The sequence below is a fragment of the Meriones unguiculatus genome, chromosome 9, assembly GCF_030254825.1.
Source record: "Meriones unguiculatus strain TT.TT164.6M chromosome 9, Bangor_MerUng_6.1, whole genome shotgun sequence".
NCBI lineage: Eukaryota > Metazoa > Chordata > Mammalia > Rodentia > Muridae > Meriones > Meriones unguiculatus.
Window position 1 is genome coordinate 92,260,951 of NC_083357.1, and position 22,269 is coordinate 92,283,219.

At 37.4% G+C, this 22,269-nt stretch overlaps 1 protein-coding gene across 1 annotated transcript; it reads left to right on the forward strand.

The window, feature by feature from the left end:
* Window positions 1–20,871: 20,871 nt before the first annotated feature.
* Window positions 20,872–21,953, forward strand: LOC110565323 (coiled-coil domain-containing protein 70-like). Its single transcript, XM_021662980.2, has one exon. The coding sequence runs from the start codon at window positions 20,993–20,995 to the stop codon at window positions 21,785–21,787; it is 795 nt and encodes a 264-aa protein (XP_021518655.2). The 5' UTR covers window positions 20,872–20,992; the 3' UTR covers window positions 21,788–21,953.
* Window positions 21,954–22,269: the final 316 nt, after the last annotated feature.

Consider the following 22,269-nt stretch of genomic DNA (forward strand, 5'->3'; position numbering starts at 1 on the left):
GAAAATAACCAAATGAGATCATGTAAAAGCAATAATGTCAGACTCCACAATGGAGGCAAATAGTGTGCACTGTTTCTGAAGGGCAGAGGTTCCAATACTGGTGAGTGGATGGGTGGCTGAAGCCAGAGCATTGACCTCAAGGCTTGATCTGGGACAGATTGTACCCAGTACCACGCCTCCCTTATGGATGTTTCCAGGGGATCTGAGAGTGGAGAACTATTGACTTCCTGCACTTTCAGCTGCCCCTTCCCTGCTCCCTCTTGCCTCCACGGTGCAGCAGCAGCAGTAGCGGCAGCAGCAGCAGCAGGAGTGCATAACCCCAGGTACATGGTGTCTTACTGTAAGGCCAAACAGGGGACCCACTTCTGAGAGTATAAAACTTCAGGCCCTCTGAGCTTATGGCATAACCCTGCTCCTGCGTGCTCACATGCCCTCTGCAATCCCCCCCCCACCTGCTAGTGAGGGGGGCTACAGCTGGGATACAAAGTGAACAAACTGTAATTAATATAAAAATGAGAATTTAATAAAAAAATGGGAAAAAAGATTTTCCAAAATTCAATGAAAACGAATGTATAACTTACCCAATCTTATGGGACACAATGAAAGCAGTGCTAAGAGGAAAGTTCATAGCACTAAGTGCCTTCATAAAAAGTTTGAGACATGTCATACAAACAACTTAATGGCATACCAGAAAGCCCTGGGGGTGGGGAGGGTAGAAGAAGCAGACACACCCAAGAGGAGTAGATGGCTGGAAGTAATCAAACTCAGGGCTCAATCATCATTCAGAAGGACAAATATGATAGACATTGGAAGCAGGAGAAGACAAGGAAAGGACAGGAGCCTACCACAGACAGCCTCTGAAAGACTCAACTGATTGGGGTATCAAAGCAGAGGCTGAGACTCACACCCAAAACTTTGGGCAGAATGTATGAAATTTTATGAAAGAAGGGGGAGATAGAAAGACCTGGAGGGAACACATGAGCTCCAAAAGGAGAACAACAGAGCCAAAAACAAAAACAAAAACAACAAAAACAAAAACAAAACAAAACAAAACCAAAAAACACCCTGGGTCCCAGGGGCCCTGCAGAGACTGATACCCCAACCAAGAACCATGCAGGGAGAGGACCTAAAACCCCTGCTAAGATGTAGCACACAGACTCAGTCTCCAACTGGGTTCCCTTGTAAGAGGAGCAGAGGCTGTCTCTGGCATGAACTCAGTGGCAGGCTCTCTGATCTAATCCCCCTGGGGGATGCAGCCTTACCAGGCCACAGAGGAGGACAATGCAATCAGTCCTGATGAGACTTGATAGGCTATGGTCAGATGGAAAGCCGGAGGACCTCCCCTATCAGTGGACTAGGGGAGGGACATAATGGGAGAAGAGGGAGGAAGGGTGGGATATGTAGGAGATGAGGGAGGGGCAATATACAGCTGAAATATAAATTAATAAATGAATAAACTGTAATTAATGATAATAATAAAAAAGAAAAAAGCAATAATATCCTAAGGTCAAGACACCATCCTTACCTATAAAATTGATTAAGTTTAAGTCTGTAGTAGACCTTTAGTATTTAAATTATATATATATAATCACCTGTGAGTTTCCTATATGAAGAGCCCTGAAATATCTTTTTCCCCCAGCCATCCAATGACCAAATTTTCTTCCAACACTGCTTTCTGGCTGTATTTTCATGGAGGGCACATCACATCTGGATAGCCTTGTTTGTTTGTTTGGTTGTTCTTTTGTTTGTTTCTCAAATTCCCTTCTGTACTCTAGGTTCTCAGACAACTTCACAATATGCATTAATAAAATACCCATCTCTATACTTTTAGCAGAGATTTTGGGATGAAATAATTACCTGCATATCATATTAAGTATTTGTTTGAGAGGACAGATAGTTTTTTTCTATTTTCATTTATTCAAGGATTATGGCTAAAAGAGTGTTCATATTCATGATATTTTAGAGAAAGTTAATCAGGTATAGCATTGTCACAATAACTAATTTTACTATATTATTCTCCAGAACAGAATAAAATGCATATGCATTTTATTGTGTTTGATTGTATCATTACTATGGGATTTTCATATACAGCCAATGTATATATGCATATAATACATGTATTAATAGAGCTTTGACATTAGCTGAAGATGTGAAATAATTATCACATCCTTTTTGATTTGGGCATTCTTGAGTAAATTTATGTTACTTCAAATGTGTCCTGTGACTTCTGTAAAAAAGTCTCCAAATACTGCAAACCCTCCACAAGGGCTTACTATTGGGTATCTTGCTAGATCTACACATGAGCATTTCTTTTTTTTTTTTTCTCAATATAATATTTTTATTGATTCTTTGGGAACTTCACCTCTTACACCCTAAAACCCTCACTGCCCAGTCCCTTTATGCCCAACCCCTGCCCTTGTCACCTCACTCCCTCAACAAAATACCAAAAGTTGAATTAAAAAAAAATTATCACATTCATTACTGGTTAAAATATTTGCTGATTATTTACTTTTAAGGACATAGGTGCTCACTCATAGAAAACCACATTATTACTTACAGGTAAATTGTGTAAGATATTAATTTCAAGAGAAATTGTCATAGTCTTTCAGGATTCATAATGTGAAGAGAAACATTCATTAACTTCTTTTATGAAACTAAATATGTAGATGGATAGCTAAGATTTAAATTCTTATGACAAAGGTCAGTGCAAGTGACAAAAGAACAATTAAATATTATGTCATTTGGAGAAGAATACAGATTCTATATATAATAAGGTTCACTTGACACACATTTCAATATAACATCATTTCTCTGGTACACGATTGAAGTAAATGAAAACAATAAAAAGCTGAGCTAAAGTAAGGTATTATTTTACAGTTTCTAGAATCTCAAACAAATCAAAACAATGAACTTGATTGAAGACTAAGTTTGAATACACAAACGAATGAATTTGCAATCACAGAATAGTCCACAATTTTTATGATTTACAGCTGTGTTTAAATAAATCTATCTAATTACACTGAAGCCTGCCATATAATCACAGGCTAATCCCATTCACATGCTTAGAAAATGATAACAGTGAGCGCCACCGGGCTCTGAAGACTTAGATCAACAAATTGCAAAGTTTCTAGAGAAATCCTAGGTATTTCTTTTTCTGATTTGTATTTGGCTCTCTGCTTCTAACAGATCATGTTTTTGACCTTAAACCAAAAAGTAAGAAAGACAGATAAGTCAGAGCTTGACACTTTCCCGCAAAGACTACACCATCTGGACACTTTATATTTGTAACAGGTGCTTCTGGGATTTAGAGCCTAATTCTGGCCCAGATTCTGTTCTGTATGGGTGACTCTGTTGCTATGTGCAATTGTGCATTGCATTAATTGGAGAGAATAGAAAAGGCCAAGTACTGCAATTAGTCAGTTGGTCATGCAGAAAAGAGCCTGGTGGCTTTGAGCCACGAAGTGCTGGGCGCACAGATGCACCCCACCATCAGTTTTGGTCTGTGATGTGCTCCTAGCCCGTGACAGGTAAAGTGCCACTGTGACTTGATGCAAGCTTTCTGTCCTCTCTGAAAAAACAAAAAAACCAAAAAAAAAAAAAAAAACCACTATATTCTCCAGCCACTGAGAGAAAGTGCTTGTGTTGAGTAGCCTAAAACCCAGCTATTTTTACCTAATATTGTTTGAATATTTGTGAATGATATAAAATGAATATAGTTGAGAGAAACTATATACATATGTACATGTAAAAAGCTTTAATATGTTCTTTAATTATGTATGACTTCAGTGTGATATTTATTAGCTAAAACTACTAACTCTACTTTTTAATTAATCAACTAGAAGAATTGCCAAAAATCAAATGATAAGACGAAAAACAAGCCTGAAACATAATTAAGTAGTCTACATAATAGCAGTTACACAAAGAAACAACCAACAGAATATTCTCAACTGAGCATGCCCTTTAAACTCTTTATTTTATGAGACCAATATTTATAAATTTGTTAGACTTGTCATAATTTTTAAATTTTAATTTTTTATATTCATTACAGTTTATTCACTTTGTATTCCAGCTGTAGCCCCCTCACTCATTTCCTCCCAATCCCACCCTCCCTCATCTCCTCCCATGCCCCTCTCCAAGTCCAATGATGATGCCATAGTTTGCCAGTATTTTCTATATTCAACAAATAGAACTATTCTATGCTGTGGACAAGGAATTGAACAAAATAGGAAAAACTCTTGTTAGCATGGAACAAGGATATATAAGCAACACATGGTGTATATTAAATGCTTTGTTTTACATGTTTTCATATCATAGAAATAAAATTATATCATGTATGAAATAGTGAGGTCATAGCAGGTGGGAATTATACAGATGCTGCTTGAACTGTGAGGATGAAGAACTCAAGCAGGAGGTGATATGTATTTAGAAACTTACAGTGATATGAAAGTATATAGCATGATTTTATATAAACTATCACCTATAAGCTTATAGATTTATAAAATTTGGTAGTCAGCTAGTGGACTTGGAGTGGGGAGACAAATGTGGAAATTTGGTGAGGTGGCCTTATCTACTTTGGGAGGTCTCTGCTGGATGGTCCTTGAGGTATATAATCAGACTAGGCTTCACTTTCTGTTTGCACCAACTTTCTGTCTTTCAAGACAGAGAGTTCAGGTTACCTTATCTACAGCCATGAAAAACACACATGTGCACACCTTAGGTCATAAGGAAGCATATTCTCAAATCGTGAGCTCAAATGTCTCTTCTCTGAAGTCACTTCTTCTCCATTGTTTTATTCAGAAATATGACAAGTTTAAAACTGGACAACACACAGCAGGCCAAGGAATAATCAGAGAGACAGCATTGTGTCCTTATCAATGTGTGTGTGTGAATATAAAAGCCACATTTTGTATATCAATCATACTTTTTTTTTCTTTTATTTCCACTGAGCTTATGAGTTACCTAGTATTTGGTGAGTTTTTGTTTAAGAGCTTAGGATTTAAAATTAAACAGGACAGAGTGACATATAGAAAAATTCTTTTACCTTGGACCATCAGGAACCACTTTATCTTCAATTGATCATATACTAGGTAGCCAACTTACTAAACATTAAAATTCTGAAGCTGAGGAAAAGGACATGCAATTGCAGACAAAGCGGGCTGATAGATGTGCTGTTTTAACGGCTATAATCAAAGAAAAGAAGTAGGACTGTTAAACAGATCAAATGGCATAGCTGCAGCAAAGTGCCCTTTGAAATACGAGGTATATGATACGCACTTTATAAACATCAATAGTCACAACCATCAGTATCAACTCCTATGAAACATTGATCACACGATTTTGAGCAAATTGCAAGTAACATTTGGTTAATTCTGGTTGATTTTACTGACTTCAAGACACCTTCAAATAGCTATTGACATCTGTAGTTTACGCCAATTCTATTATTTTCATTGAAAGAACTATCCTGGTATCATTTATTCCTTTATTTGTAATGGCGAAGTCTTCCACAGAAAAAAAAAACATGTTAGTGCTTAGAACATACTTTCTTATACATTTTAAGATATCTGTATCTGATTTTTAATCATATTGCTTTCATGTGTGTAAACATGAAAAGTATTTATTGTTCAATATATAACAGTTGATAAAAACATCATATTTTCTTGGATTGCCTGGATAACTCCAAACTCAAACTTCAAGGTCTTAGGTTTATTTATCTTTACTTCCATCTTTTAAAAAAAATAAAGCATTGAAATTCTTTAAAAGAGGTGATTTTTTTTTCTTCTGAATTACTTGAAAAAACAGCACAGCAATGATGCTGACAATAATTTATGCAGCAGAAGAGATGGTAGGAAATGTGTGCTCATTTTAGGGGTTATTTATTACTTATTTGCAGAGTTGTAGAGATGCTGAACAATACATCTCTTTATTTTAAAATATCCTGACTTGAGAAAGAAATTTCATATACTCTCCACATTGTGGCTCTTAGTCACAACTAATGTTGCTTCATGAAGACAGTGCCTAAGCTTTTACTCTCTCCATAACAGCAGCTTGGCTCCCCTTAGACCGCTGCTCCTAATAGCCATTAGAAGCCCTTGGAAGAAGCATCTCTTAAAGCTACTCTCGTTGCATTAGCAACAAACGATAATGGGTATTGTTGACTGTCTCTTTTAGGCTTTTTGGTAGGCTGCTATAACCTGAAATTGTAAAAGTACCATAATAAAAGTCCTGTAGGAATCTGCTGGAATGAGAGGCTATTGTTTTACATTCTGAAAAATTTCCTTAAGGTGGATGTCCAAAAATTATAAGAAGCGGATACTTGAAGCCATATATCGAGTAGGATCATTTATTCTCACCTCTTTTTTTCTCTCTCTAAAGACTGCAAATTTGCTATGTTTCCTCACGGGATGAACTCAGGAATGTAATATATCTTTCAACATTCAGCTAGTACTACAGGTGTCTAAGGAAATTCAAGATTCAGAAAATGAATACTACTCTTATAGCCAGTCAAAATAGATATTAAAGAGACAAATACAGACATTTACTGCATGTTTCAAAGGGGAGAAAAAGAGAGAGAAAAGAGAAAAGAAAGAGAGATCACTTCATTCATACATATGCTCAAGAATTTTTATGTGTACATTATATTCCCTGACAATATCAATACTTACCAACAAATTTCTTCTATTATTAAGATATTCAAGAGAATACTTCAGTATACTTTCCCTTCAAACTCTGTAAGTTTTCATTCATTTTAACACACATTTATATACTGTTTGTATTTTTCTCCATGGAAAATAACAAAGTAGCCAAAAATTTCCCAATTCTCAAATTTGCCATTTAGTTGCTCATAATTTTTCTCATGAATATCTTTGTCTGTGTCAATTTCTTTCAAGTCTGTAAATTTCTTTCAGGTCTTGCTCTCTGCTCCTGTTATACAAATTCACTTTACTGTGACAATCTGTATCTGTACTCCAAGCTACTCTTATGGTTATAAATGTAACCCCATTCTTTTCTGCCCTGGCTACTTATCTTAGACATACACTATTTTAAATGGGCACATTTGTCTATAATCATGAGTTTTATTCAGACTAAATGTTGGGAAGCAACCTGGCTATGAAAAAATGTTGTTTCTAGATGACCTGTAGTTCCCAAACAGTAGATTGAGCTGATTTTGTTGTGTTTAAGTCTCCCATGAAGACACTGCAATAACTATATATTCACAATCCCTGTGTCCATTTAATCCCTGATGTGTTTGCTAGTCTCTATTGTCCATAATTGCAAAGTTTCCTTTCAATTTGTTTTCTGAAATACCTACACAAAACAGAAATATGGTAAACCATCAAAAATATCTACTAGAACTTAAAAAATACTTCTTCCTAAATTATAAAGGTTAATTTTGTCTTACTCTATTTTAAAAATGGTGCCATCAAGAGCACATGGATACATGTGTCAGTGTGGAAGAATGTAATGTCTTTTTCATCTCTGTCTTTTTGTACTTCTTTGCAACCTCATCGTCTTAAAACAGTCTTTATGTGTACAGATTTTAGTAGGTTTATCCTATATTATATTTCTATATGAGTGAGTATATACCCTGTGTGGCTTTCTACTTCTGAGATGGCTCACTCAGGATGATCCTTTCCAGTTCCCACCATTTACCTACAAATTTCATGATTTCCTTGTTTTTCATTGCTGAGTAATATTCCATCGTGTAGATGTACCACAATTCTGTATCCATTCTTCAGCTGAGGGGCATCTGGGTTGTTTCCAGCTTCTGGCTATTACAAATAAAACTGCTACAAACATAAAACTGGTCAAGTGGGAGGAACCTGACTAAAATCCTCAATCCCCATCCGGAAAGGAAAAAAGGATGGACATCAGAAGAAGAAGAAAACAGGAAAAAAGTTAGGAACCTGCCACAGAGGGCCTCCTAAAGTCTCTGCCCTGCAAACTATCAAAACAGATGCTGAGACTTATGGCCAACTGTTGGGCAGAGTGAATGGAATCTTATGAAAGAAGTAGGAAACAGTAAGATCTAGAGAGGACAGGAGCTCCACAAGGAGAGCAACAGAACCAAAAAATTTGAACACAGGGGTCTTTCCAGAGACTCATACTCCAACCAAGTACCACGCATGGAGATAACCTAGAACTCCTGCATGGATGTAGCCCATGGCAATTCAGTGTCCAAGTGGGTTTCATAGAAATGGCAGCAGGGACTGTCTCTGACATAAACTGATTGGACTGCTCTTTGATCACTTCCCCCTGAGGGTGGAGCAGCCTTACCAGGCCACAGAAGATGACAATGCAGCCAGTCCTGATGAGATCTCATAGACGAGAATCAGAAGGAAAGACAGGAGGAACTCCCCTATCATCGGACTTGGGGAGGGGCATGAATGGAGAAGGGGAAGGGAAGGTGAGATTAGGAGGGGGAGAAAGGGGTTTATGGGGGGATACAAAGTGAATAAAGTGTAATTAATAAAAATTAAAATAAAAAACAGTCTTTATAATATGAGTATTTACTCATGGGAAATTTCACATGGGTGTACTAATGCTTTTAAACTTTCATGTTAACAGTTCTATATTATTTTTAGGTGTATTTAAAGTATGCATTCCATAGAAACTATCATTTATCACCAAAACTAAAGTTTTTACAGTGAGAATAAAAATGAAAAGATTTTAAATTAATTGCTGTGTTGTAGAAAGAATCACTGCTATCAGCTTAGTATGGTGAATATAGGGAAATTTCACAAAGGTTCCATTTTAAATGAAGTGCTACAATCACTCAATGGCTGATGTCATCTCAAGGTGATCAGCCCATACACTTGAGAGGACACCACAAAATGGATTTAGTAGAGAGAGAAAGAGCAAGAAAGAGAGAGAGTAACAATAAAAGCCATGGGAAATTGGTAAGGAGGTTGAGAGTGAGTAAACACTACCAGAATTTACACATGAATTTTAGAATATCACTACTAATTTAAATGTATGCATATAGTTAACTTATCATATATATGTATGTGTGTGCCTCAGACTATATATGCCTAAGAATATTTCTCAATTTATGGGCTTTATAATTTATTAACTTTACATCCTGATTAGAGCCCCCTCCTTCGTCTCCTCCCAGGCCCTTCTTAGTATGGTTCTATATACTGTAATGCCTGTGCTGGCATTTAAGGGGAAAAGCAAGCTGAAACAATCATTTCAAGAAAAGTGCTTTACGATGTCAAATAACTCTCTTGACTCTATTCCCCGAAAACAATTTAATGGCTACAATGCATTGCAATTTATTTAACTGAGGAATGAAAACTAAAACTCTTTGTCTATTATTCCTTTATCAAACCACGAGGTCACATATACTTTTGAATTTGAGCCTCTTTTAAAATAATATTGATGATATAGATCAGTTTCCAAGAATTTAATTTCCATAGAGAATGATGAAGAACACAAGCATTGTAAATAAAGTTATGTGGCACGGGTTAATTTACAAAGTTCTCTGGCAACAGCGTTAAGAAAGAGCAATATTTGGCAGAAAGAGCAATCTCTTTTCTGAGGTTAAGGCCTTGACATTTTTTCCTTTTTTTTTTTTATGTAACTTTTCAACTTAAGGCAATGTGTCTTTAGCAGGAAAGTTTTGATTTCCTTTGGTTATATTAACTTACAGGTGATAGTTATAAACCCAAACATAGGAATTTGTGGGCCATTGTTGTTTCCGAAGATACAGGAAATGGAAATGCAGATAATGCATATAATAAGCATAAGAAATATGAAAGGCTGAAATATGAGGCTGACTTGCTATTCAGACTGGACTACAATATTTAAACAGCCCAATAGTATAAAAAGAGTAATGCAGGTTAAAAAAATAAATAAAAGCAGACTGGAGATCTGGCCAATCTACTGTTCTTCCAAGGTAAGGGTGACATGCTTTACAAAGTGGTTCTGGTCCAGGGGACAGAACAGGTCTCTTTAGAATTTCATTTTGTCTTGATTACTGAAGTGCTTGCTGTTTATTTTATTTCTGCCTCCTTTAATGTTCCTTACACTGCTTCCTGCACTTATTCATTCTGTCAAATTGTGTTAGTTAAATTGTACCTTTTTATTCAAGTCCTAACGTAACAGCCTCTCTTCCCTTGCATTAGCCTGCAAGCATTATGACAGTGCTCTCACACTCCAGGCCACTGTCTGTATCTTTCCACTCAGATTGCATTATGTACCATTTGCTCACTGTTTTTGTTTTCATTCTCTCTTAGTTAATGGTATACTCTGGATTCTTCCTGTTTGGTAATGCAAATCTCAATTAGTTGTTCCTATTGAGGTAAGAAAAGAACTCTCACCTAAAATGGAGCTAGCAGATAATTTTTTTGTTTTTAAATTTTATTTTTTATCAGTTACATTTTATTAACTCTGTATCCCAGCCCTGTCCCGATCCCTCATTCCCTCCCAGTCCCTCCCTCCCTCCCTCATCTCCACCGTGCCCCTTCCCAAGTCCACTGATAGGGGGGACCTCCTCCCCATTCATCTGATCCTGTTTTATCAGGTACCTTCAGGACTGGCTGCAAAGCCCTCCTCTGTGGCCTAACAGGACTGCTCCTCTCTTGGGAGGTGGGGAGGCCAAAGAGCCAGTCATTGAGTTCCTGTTAGGGAAATAGTCCTTGTTCCTCTCACTTTGGGAAACCAATTGGTTACTGAGATACCACAGACTACATCTGAGCGGAGGTTCTAGGTTATCTCCATACATGGTCCTTGGTTGAATGTCAGTCTCAGAAAAGACCCTGTGGCTAGCAGATAATTTATTTTGAAGGCAAATGTGAGTGACCATAGCCTGGGAACAAAGATCTGACTTACTCCAAAGTCCTGTTCCAGTTAATTAACATTTTAAGAAGACTTTATAGTTACAGGACAAAGAAAACTCTAAATCAATAAGGCAGTATGTTTTTAGAAATATCAGGTTACAGCAATACAGGGAAATCTCTGCTAAGGCTTCAGACATATCTATGGCATTGTTAACCTTTTAGTTGGTAGACACCAGTGTTTTGTTAATATAGCCCAATGGCTTTGCATTATTTCCTTATGGATGTTAGGTCAGACATGGAGGTGCACAATGAATGTTGTTAAGAAAGAGATAGACAGATAGAAGTTGTAGTTTGTCTAGCCAGACAACATTGTGAAATGTCTGATAGTTCATTTAAAGAGAGTGTGTGGGAGTGTGTGTGTATGTGTTTGTGTATATGTGTGGTCTATGTGTATGTGCACACACATGCATGCAAGTACATGCATGCATGTTTCTGGAACTTCTGTTCACATTCCTACTTTAAAACAGGGCACACATTTTGGTTTGTGTAAAAATATTCTATGTGCTTCTGTGCTTTTCAAACTGTACCTTTTAAACTGTACCATTTTCCTCACCATTCATGTCCTCTACTGGGTCTCTCAAGTATAGGTACATCTGTTCGACACTAATTTCTCTGTTATTCCTCCACTTTTCTAACAAAAATGTTTAATCTGTCAGACACAGGGATATCTTGAGATTCTCGAAACTGGAAACAAGCACTTTGTATCACAAACATATACTGTGAGTCACTGGAACATGTGGCTAAAGAAAAGGTCTGATAGGTTTTCTAATGAAAATATTGAAAGGACTTTTCTTTAATTTATTTTTTGTTTATTACAATTTATTCACATTGTATCCCAGCTGTAGCTCCCTCCCTTTTCCCCTCCCAATCGTGCCTTCCCTCCCTCTTCTCGTCTATACCCCTCCACCAGACCACTTCTAAGGGAGGTTCTCTTCCCATTCCATCTGACCCTAGCACATCAGATCTCATCAGGACTATCTGCAATATTTTCCTCTGTGGCATGGTAAGGCTGGCCTCTCTCAGAGGGAGATGATCATAGAGCCAGCCACTGAGTTCTTGTCAGAGACAGCCCCTGTTCCCCTTACTAAGGTACCCACTTGGACACTGAGCTGCCATGGGCTACATCTGAGCAGGGCTTCTAGCATGATACTTGAGCATGGTACTTGATTGGAGTTTCAGTCTCAGTAAAAAACCCTGTGCACATATTTTTTGGTTCTGTTGCTCTCCTTGTGTAGACAGTCCGCTCCAGGTCTTTCTATCTCCTCCTTTTTATATCATAAAATTACTTGCACTCTGCCCAAATTTTGGCTATGAGTCTCAGCATCTGCTTTGATACTCTGCTGGGTGGTGTCTTATAGAGACCCTCGGTAGTAGCCCCCTGTCCTGTTCCCTGTTTTCTCCCTTTTCTGATGTCTTTCCAGTTTGTCTTTCTGAATGAGGATGGATCATCTTATCCAGGGTCCTCCTTCTTGCTTAATTTCTATAGGTGTACAGATCTTAGGACTTTCATTTTCTGACTTAGGAAAAAAACAAGGAAACATACAATACAAATTGAGGGGTTTAAGAAGAATTTTCATTATTGAAGAAGAAATAAATTATCAACCAAAATAAAGTTCGCTATGACATTCCAAGAAATGATCCATTTCTCTCTGTGGGAGAAGAGGGATTTGTGACAGCTCTGTGGCTGACCAGCTACATGGGCTTGGGCAAGTTGCTCAGTGCATTCCACCCAGGGTTCCTCCTCTAAAGGAGACTATTGGAATTTCTTATCTCTAAATGCTTGTCCTATGCAGATGTTATACTAAAGGCAATGTTACTTTTACTATAAATTTGTAAACTACTTTTCATTCACTAATATTTTCTTTCCATATTTTCCGCCCTCTATATCTTGATGTATTTCATAAATATGCTAGACATATAGATTATCTTTCTCTACCTTATACATTCCAACATATATAAACATCATAAATCTGTAAGTTTTGAGCCTGACATCGTGTAATATATCAGTAAGCTCAGAACTCGGTAATCAGTGAAAGGAAATTCACAAATAGCTGAAGGCCAGTTTAGACTTATTATTAAGTTTAAGACTATGAGGACTACATACAAAACCTTGTCTAAACAAACAAACAAACAAATAAATGTAAAGATAGATATAGATATAAAAAGAATTTGTTAGTTTCACTAAGCTTTTTCATTCTACTGAATTTTAATCACATTTCTAAGGAGAATTTCTACAACATATTCTGATCATATTTATTCTTCCCTTTATCTTTTTCTAGATCTTCCACACCTCCCCATCCATCCTTTTATCCATCCATCCATCCATCCATCCATCACCACTCTGTCAGTCTCTCTTTAAAAAACAAACTGGCTTGATCATCTTACCCAGGGTCCTCCTTGTTTAGCTTCCTTAGCTGTACAGATTATAGTATGTTTTTCCTATCTTATAAGTCTAGTATCCACTTATAAGTGAATATATGCCATGTGTGTCTTTATGCTTCTGGAATACCTCACTCATGTTGATCTTTTCTAGTTACCACCATTTGCCTGCAAATTTCATGATTTCCTTGTTTTTAATTGCTGAGTACTATTCCATTGTGTAGATGTACCACAATTTCTTTATTCATTCCTCTGTTGAGGGACATACAGGTTGTTTCCAGGTTCTGACTATCAGGAATAAAGCTGCTAAAAACATGGTTGGGCAAATGTCCTTGTTGTGTGCTTGAGCATATTTTGGATATATGCCTAAGAGTGGTATTGCTGGATCTTGAGGAAGCACTATTCCTAATTGTCTGAGAAAGTGCCAGATTGATTTCCAAACTGTTTGTACAAGTTTACAATCCCACCAGCAATGGAGGAGAGTTCCCCTTTCTCCACACCCTCTCCAGCAAGTATTGTCACTTGTGGTTTTTATCTTAGCCATTTTGATGGGTGTAAGGTGAAATCTCAGAGTCGTTTTGATTTGCAATACTCATTAAGAAAGACAAACTGGATGGACATTGGAAGGAGGAGAAACAGGGAACAGGGCCAGAGCCTACCACAGAGAGAATCTGAAAGACTACCTAGTGGTGTATCAAAGCAGATGCTAAGACTCATAACCAAACTTTTAGCAGAGTAAAGGGAATCTTACAAAAGAAGGGGGAGATAGAAAGACCTGGAGGGGACAGGAGCTCCACAAGGAGAGCAACAGAACCAAAAAATCTGGGCTTTTCTGAGACTGATACTCCAACCAAGAACTAATCATGGATATAACCTAGAACCCCTGCTCAGATGTAGCCGCTGACAGTTCAGTATCCAATTGAGTACCCTAGTAAGGGGAACAGGGACTGGTTCTGACATGAAGTCAGTGGCAGGCTCTTTGATTACCTCCCCTGAGGTTGGAGCAGCCTTGACAAACCACAGAGGAAGACAATGCAGCCAGTCGTGATGAGACCTGGTATGCTAGGGTCAGATAGAAGGGGAGAAAGACCTCCCCTATCAGTGGACTTGGAGAGGAGCATGGGAGGAGATGAGGGAGGGAGGGTGGAATTGGGAGGGAATGAGAGAGGTGACTATAGCTGAGATACAAAGTGAATAAACTGCAATTAATATAACAATTGAATAAAAATTAAAAAAAAAAAAACGTTATCACCAAATCTATTAACACCAAAACTATTACAATAAAAGTGATCAAAATTAAAAAAAAAAACAGGCTAATTAAAGCAAACAAAAAGTGTAAAACACAAGAAACAGACAGAAATGAGAAAGACACATGTTCATGGGTTTTAAAAGAAAGATACACATTGTTCTCAGTTCTGCATCACAGCTCAACAAAGGAGAATGACTGAGAAATAGCTATATATAATATAATTAATTTTCTATTACTTAAAATTTCCTAACCAATTGATTTAGAATAAACAATCACCTGTATTCTAGACTCCTTTAAACTTATATATGAAAACTTGAATCTTTAACTGTATAATGCTGAACCAACTGATGCAACTCACTGTTAATAAATATTAATGGAACAAGAACCTGATTAGTACTAAGAAGAATTCTATTTGGCTTTTTACCCTGGGAATGTACAGGATTACAATAATTTAGAAAGACTTTTTAGTAGTGTTCAAAATATTTATTAAAACTCTTTGTTTGACTGAAATTTTGAAAATAAAAATTTGTTCCGCAGTCTGAGAATTTCCAATTCTGTGGGCTAGAAAATGCATTGCTCATTAGCCAATAAAATAATTATATAAATTAATAATGAGAGTTTCACTTGGCAGGAATACTTTCAGATCTCAGTTACATATTTCCAAAGAAAGGTGAATAAATGGTGTGAAATTTAATTTTCTAATAATATATGATACTCATTAGTGTATCTAAAGTAAAAGGAGAACATATTTTCATTCACAGTTATGACATGAAAATGACTAAAGACCTGAGGGAGGTCCTGAATGACAGAGCTAGCAAAAACAGTTCAATCAAAGTTCATGGTATCAATTCATTGCTCTAACTAAAATGTTAGATAAAAATCACAGTTTTACTTTTTAAAATTTAGTGGCTATGAGTAATCTGTCCCCTTTTCTGATCTTTATTAGCATTTTCTCACTTTAATATCTTAAACGTTTACATTTATCATTGAACATGTAGTAAGGAAGTACCTCTCCAGAGGTACTAACTAGTCATACATAGTAGCTGAGGGGAATTGTCCTATTCTGCATGCTAAGTAATCTGAACTCATGCCTCCTGGAGCTTAAAGCCTCCAATGCAGCCAATCTGAGAGCTCACAGTTTATAGCAGACTCATACTGTAGTCAAAATCCCAGGCATACTCAGTAGCCAAGTGACTTAAATGGTGACGAAAGTATTCTTTTAGTTTATGAATAAAATGTCAATTTAAACCTATAAAATTTAATTACTCTCAGTACATAACCTTAGGCTCACATGGATTATAAAAACTTTTTCAAGTTCAAAATTATCATAAACACTTAATATATATTTCTTCATGCTGATTCTTCTTCCTTCAAATGAGAATTGAAATTATCTTGTCTTAGCTTGGTTCCTTCGTGGCTTAATAAAGCACTGATCACAACCAACTTGAGGAAGGAAAGGGTTTCTTTGGCTTACAGGATACATTCTTATTAATGTGTATTAGAAGCCCAGGTAGGAATTCAAGACAGAAGTCTTGGAGGTATTCTACTTGCTGGTTTGCTCCCTGGCTTGCTCAGTCACTTTTCTTGTGCAGCTGACGTCTACCTCCAGGAGGCTGAGTGCTCCTACACCAAAGAGAAATTAAGAAAGTGTCTCACATACGTGGCCCCAGATATATCTGATCCAGGTGATTCCTTCCATTGATGATGCCTCTTCCCAAGTTACTATGGGTTGTGACAAATTGACAGCTAAAATTAACAGTGACTGGCTCTTGCAGCTAATTTCATCATACATATATCATGTTCGTATTATATATATTAATATTTCATGTATCTTGATTGATTCACAATTCCAAGTAAACATTTGAGAATAAAATATTTCTAACAATTTGCATTCTCAAATTTTATTTTTTTTTAAAGCACAAGTTAAAATAATTTTCAAGACAGGGAGAGAAAATAGCTCAAACACATGGATAAAGAGAAGGATGTGGATCCTCACTTTGTAGTCCAGGTTAATGGATTATTGAAGGTGATCTTATACACACAAAACACTTACAAATGTAATCTGTGCAGTTTTTCAAATTCTGCTCCCCAGGTTTCTGTGTGACAACTGAAGGGAGCCTTGTGCCCTGGCGAGTTCCTTTCTGGACCCCAGATTAGGCACAGACAACAGTCCACAAACCGATTTCCACCACAAAGGGATCCTTTCTTAAACAAGAGGGGAGACTGGATGGCTGAATCTGAATAGAGCAGAAACAGAAGCAGGTGGCTCTATGGTTTTTCAGGAGGAAAAAAGGGGAAGCCCGCGTTAGGGTGAGTTGGTAAACTGTTAGAATGGGTTGGTCAGTGTAGCCTAATAAGGAGTTTTGCTAACTGGACCTTTATGGTCAGGTTCAGGAATGAGTCAGGCATGAGGCAGTGGCCAAGTAAGAAGTGCTCAGTAAAAACAAGTTGGGGGAAGGGCACCATATTTTCTATGTTTGCCCAGTTAGAACCCTTCAACAACTGCAGACAAAACAAAACAAAACAAACAAACAAACAAACAAAAAGTGTAAAAAAAAATTACTATCAACGAAAACAGACAGTGAGAGCGCAAGACGTGGTTAGGTCACTGTAAAATGTCCAAATCACATCAGAACCTCACACTGTCACTTCTAAATTATCACTTCTCAGCAGGGTGGAAATACAGACTCAAGCTGCCCCGCTTGCATCCAGCAGCACCATCGCTATGCTACAGAGAATGCTTAAGTAACTTAATTCTTCTCACAAAACCTGATGTTGTTGGCAGCTTCTAATCTGGCTGGGTGCCCTGACATGAATTGCAGATTCTCTGTGCTCCTTTGGAGAGGAGTTTGAGGAGGATGAAAGCAGATGCAGGGAGACACAGATGGAGCCCAGAAGCCAAATAGCATGAGGCGCCTCACTACAGCAGCGGGTTTGGCAGCGTCACACTGTTTTAAGGAAGAAAGGTAATTTTCTGTAAAGTAATTAGATCTTCACTTAAACAAACCATCGCTGTGACTGTATTTTGTTTTCATTGACTTTGGAAAATATCCTTTGAATATAAGTAAAAATTAAGTGGCTAATTTGAGTAGTTACGGGTTGGATTTTTGTTGTTTGAAAGACAGTTATGGGACCTGGGGGTTGAAGGCGATTATTCCTTTGGAACATATCTTGCCTTGTCTTCACAAGCTAAGTCAGTGTCAACATTTCCAAACACGAAGCACAATGAAAGGCTGCTGTTGCCTGGCCTGTGAAAAGCCTTAAAACAATGCCAAATGTTTCTCTTTCTACCACTAAGCCTCTTAGGGCTGCCATTGGGATCTTAATTGGGGCTCTTGTAGAACACTACACTCTCACTCCTGTGGCTGAATGCCATTCCTGCAGTAACTTCCCCCAAGGACAGAAAGAGTTTCTTACTGATAATCTACCATGATTGTCCTCGGTCTACCTTCTGTCCTTGAAGGAAATCTAACCATTCAACTTTGGGAAAGTGGGGTGATCTATCTCAAAGGTGTACAGTCTACTGCCTTTATTGCCTGTAGTAGTAAGTGCCCATTGATTTGCTGCCTACATGTTATGCAATGTACTGTCTTTTGTTTGGACATTTGCAGTTTTATCCTATTAGATTCAGAAATGTCTTCAGCTTGTTTACTGGTTAGATAATCTTCAAATGGCAAAAAATAAAGTAGAACAAAAACAGATTATAGCTGTACATAGAAAGTTTGTAATTGTGTCTTAAGTTTTAATTTGGAGATGTGGTCTATTTAGGTCGTTTTTACAGGTGAATATGTCCTGCAGCCTAGAAGAGATATCTTAGTGATCACTGTGGGATGGCAGAAATTTAAACAAAGATGCTTATGCTGCCAAGAAGTATAGGTCATCCATTTGGCAATCACATGGACTTCAGAAAATGCTTACAAAAGGCCATTTGAGGCCTTGTAGTAGTAAGAAAGACAGACTCTGTGTGTCTTTGCTACTGTCAGAACCCAGCTGTGATCTGACTGTTGGTGGCTTAGCAAGCAAAGTGTAGAGACTGCAGGATGCCTTCTGCAAAGGGTAGATTACTTATGACCCAACAAGCTCAAACTTGTATCTGAAACAGACACAGGTGGCTTTAGCCTGCATGCTTTAATTGCTTACTTCATAAGCTCAGAATTTTTAAAGTAAATGTAGACGAAGTAAAGATTTCACGTTAGGCAAAAGGAAAAAAAAAAAAGCAAGCAGTTAAGCAAGAAAGCTCACATTAGTGCCTTATAATCTCTTTATTCTTTTTCAGAATTTTCTGACAACATTTGATATTGGGGAAGCTGAATTTAATGGATACTTTAAACATCATGTGAGGCTTCACTGTAATTCATATTAGTTGTGTGATTAGGTCTTCTGGAAATGTCAGAAGCTACACCCATAAATTTTCACCAAGATGGTGACCTAAACAGAGCCCAAAGAAGGAAGACATTAATAGAGACCCTAATGAGGGTGGAGGAATGTTCCAGAAGCTTAGAGTTACCTGAGAAAGAACTGTCCATTGAGGGGTTGCTTGAAGACACACTGTCCTGTGAGCAAGTCTGTGGTAGATTGTCTTGATTGTCTACTCATATAGGAGGATCCAGCCTTCTGTGAGCCAGAAAGCTAAACGTGAACATAACATCAAGGGAGCAAGCAGTTCCCCTCATAGCTTCTGCTTCAAGATGCTGTTTGACTTCCCGCCCTGTCTTCTCTCAGTGAAGGACAATGCATGGAAGCATGAGTCACAGGAATCCTTTCCTTACCTACGTCAGTTTTGATCAGATCAACTAGACTGTCAAAGGTTTGGAACTCTGAAATTTATAATTTATCTATAGAGATGAGAATATATTTGTCAATTATTGCCTTCGCCACATATTACTACTCCACCCATGCTTAAGATCTGTATTTCCTCCGACTATCCAATGGCTTCTTTCTAGTTTTCAGATTCTATAGGTATTGCAAGATAAGACTGTGCTTTACATCTGCATATGTGTGAGACCATTTGTCTTTCTGTCTTTTGCTGTTTGCCTTTTTGGGAGACCTAACTCAATATAATGTGTTCCAGTATGCCCTTTTAACTAATTTCATAACTCATTTTGCCATAATTTCCTAAATATATACATATCTATTCATATAAAATAATTTGGGCTTACCCTATGTAAAGTTGATTTATCATTTGAAATGATGTTTAAAAGCCTAATAAATAATCTAACTAGAATTAAAATGTCAGCATGTCTATTTATTGACATACAAATTTATATCATTCAGATTATTAAACAATGGTCTTAATATTTTTTTAATACAAGTGGGTTTCCCTAGTAATGGGAACAGGAACTATTTCTGACATCAACTCGGTGACTGGCTCCTTTACCTCCCTCCACCCCTGAGGGAGGAACAGCCTTGCTAGTCCACAGAGGAGGATATTGCAACCAGTCCTGAAGATACCTGATAAGCTAGGGTCAGAAGGAAAGAGAGGAGGACTTGGAAAGGGACAGGGAGGAGATGTGGGAGGCAGGGTGGGATTGGGAGGGAATGTGGGAGGGGGCTATGGCTAGGATACAAAATAAATAATCTGTGATCAATATTAAAAAATAAAAATTAAAGAAAAAAGAAAAATATTTTTAATAAAAAAATCTCAACTATTTAAGGTTTTTACTATCTACCAATAGCTTCCAATAATGGAATACTTGACTACTGAAGAAAAATATCAGTTTAAAATTATTTTTGATCATTTACATGTAAGTTGGCACTATATACACATTAATTTAAAAATATCAAAGACATCAAATATAAGCTTTCTTACTTTCCTAAAATACATGCCTTATAAGGACAGACTATATATGTAGCCTATGACACCACTAATGTTGACATCACTATAGATGACATAAAATGTTGATTATTGGTTTTCTTTTAGTGACAGAAACCAGGCTTACAACTGAATTAGTAACACAGCAATGTAAGTATGGCTGGTTGCCTCCATCTTTATCTCTCCTAGCAAGCTAAATAAATGCTATAATCATTAGTTTATATCACCTTAAAATATCTTCTCCATCTTTTCTTTCCTTTTTCTTTTTTTTTTTTTTGAAGTTGTTCAAACAGAAACATTCTTAAATGAGTAGTAAGTGTCAGTATTATTAGCAGGTAACACATTTAAAGACAATGAATCAGCATAACTAATGTATACTAAGGTAAAACACTAATATTAGTTAAAAATAGCTTAGCTTATGAGTACAGATAACAATTAAGTTCATTACCTTTGATCAACATAATGCTTTATGTAGAATAATGTGATTCAAGTCTAATTTATATGTGTTTTGATTTAACTGAAGTTTTGACGGAATCATCTAATCGTAAACCTACAAACTCTTTTTTTCTGTTTTCACTTTTCTCCAGCGGGCCTGACTGAGCTTTGCCTGGATACCTACTGCATTACTCAGTAAGAACTCAACAGACAGCCAAGACTACATGAACAGATTTAGGACATTTTCTGTTTCGATTGTCAGTAGTGAACCAACAAACAATGGATGTCTCTGGATCAAAACAAATATATAGAAGGAAAATACTGCGCTTGCTTTCTTGTTTCTCTTGTACCCGAGATCAAAGTAAACGCAAACATAGATCCCATGAGGTGGGAAAACACCTCTGTAGAGAAAATAAGGCGTTGAGAGAGGAAAACAAGGCTCTGCGAAGAGACAACAAATGCCTCTGGGGGGAAAACAAAGCCCTGGGAAGAGAAAATGAGACCTTTCGGATGGACAACCAGTTCATCAGGGAAAGAAATCATATCCTAAGGCAGCAAAACCAGCTACTCCGGAAGGTGAAAAGGTTGATTTTAGAGAACCCAAAGCTGCCTGGCGAAGAACTCAGTGCCTTGAACACAGAAGGAAATACTTTCTGGCAGCAGAATCGAGCGATGGAGGCTCAGATCACAGCTCTCCGACAACAAGAGAAAGCCTTCCAGAATGAGGCTAAGGCTCTACATGAAGAAATCAAATCCCTGCGTGAAGAGACCAAGGCTCTCCAGCACCAGGAGACAGCTCTCAGATTGGAAGAAAAAGCCCTGATGAAGGATAGAGTGGCTGCTGAGCTGGAGGAGGCCCTGACGAAAGAGGGGGTTGCTCTCGAGATGGAAGAACAAGCTTTGTGGAAGGAGGAGGAGGCTCTTCGGGAGGAGAACAAGGCACTGAGAGAAGAGCACGGGGCTCTACAAGATGAAGAAACTGCCCTGCAGGAGGAGGCTAAAATCCTGCAGGAGTGGAATAATCTTCTTCAGGGGAAAATCACAACCACCCACTCAGGAAAAGATGCACAATAATGACCCAGAGAAGTGTGACCTAAGAATACAAACGCAATGTCATGACCATCGCTGTATTTCAGAACATAAAACCTAGAATTCGAAGGTGAAAGATTATTGTCAGAAGCCTCAGAAATTGAAGTGCTCGATATTTGGTCCTAAATATTGGAAACTAAATAAAGGCCTGAGAAATCAACAAGAATATATGGCTGCGTAGTTTTCTCTAAGTTATAGATGATTGTTGGCAGCATTAACCAAACATTTGATTTGTAACTTTATTTTACCCTTTGGATGAATTTTGGTGGAGATCATAGACCATTGTAAGAAATGAATGGCAAGTATTTTCCTTATATTTTTCTTTTTTTGTTGTTGTTTATTTAATGTTTTATAATCTCCATCATGTATCTGTATTCTCAGCACCCGGGAAAAACATTCTTAGGGATCAGGGACTTAAGGTTGTTCTTGATGCTACATAGAGTTTTCAAGGTAGCCTGTGCTAAAGG

Excerpts from the sequence above, each read along its gene's own strand:
- LOC110565323 (XM_021662980.2), top strand. The coding sequence starts at position 20,993 with ATGGATGTCTCTGGATCAAAACAAATATATAGAAGGAAAATACTGCGC.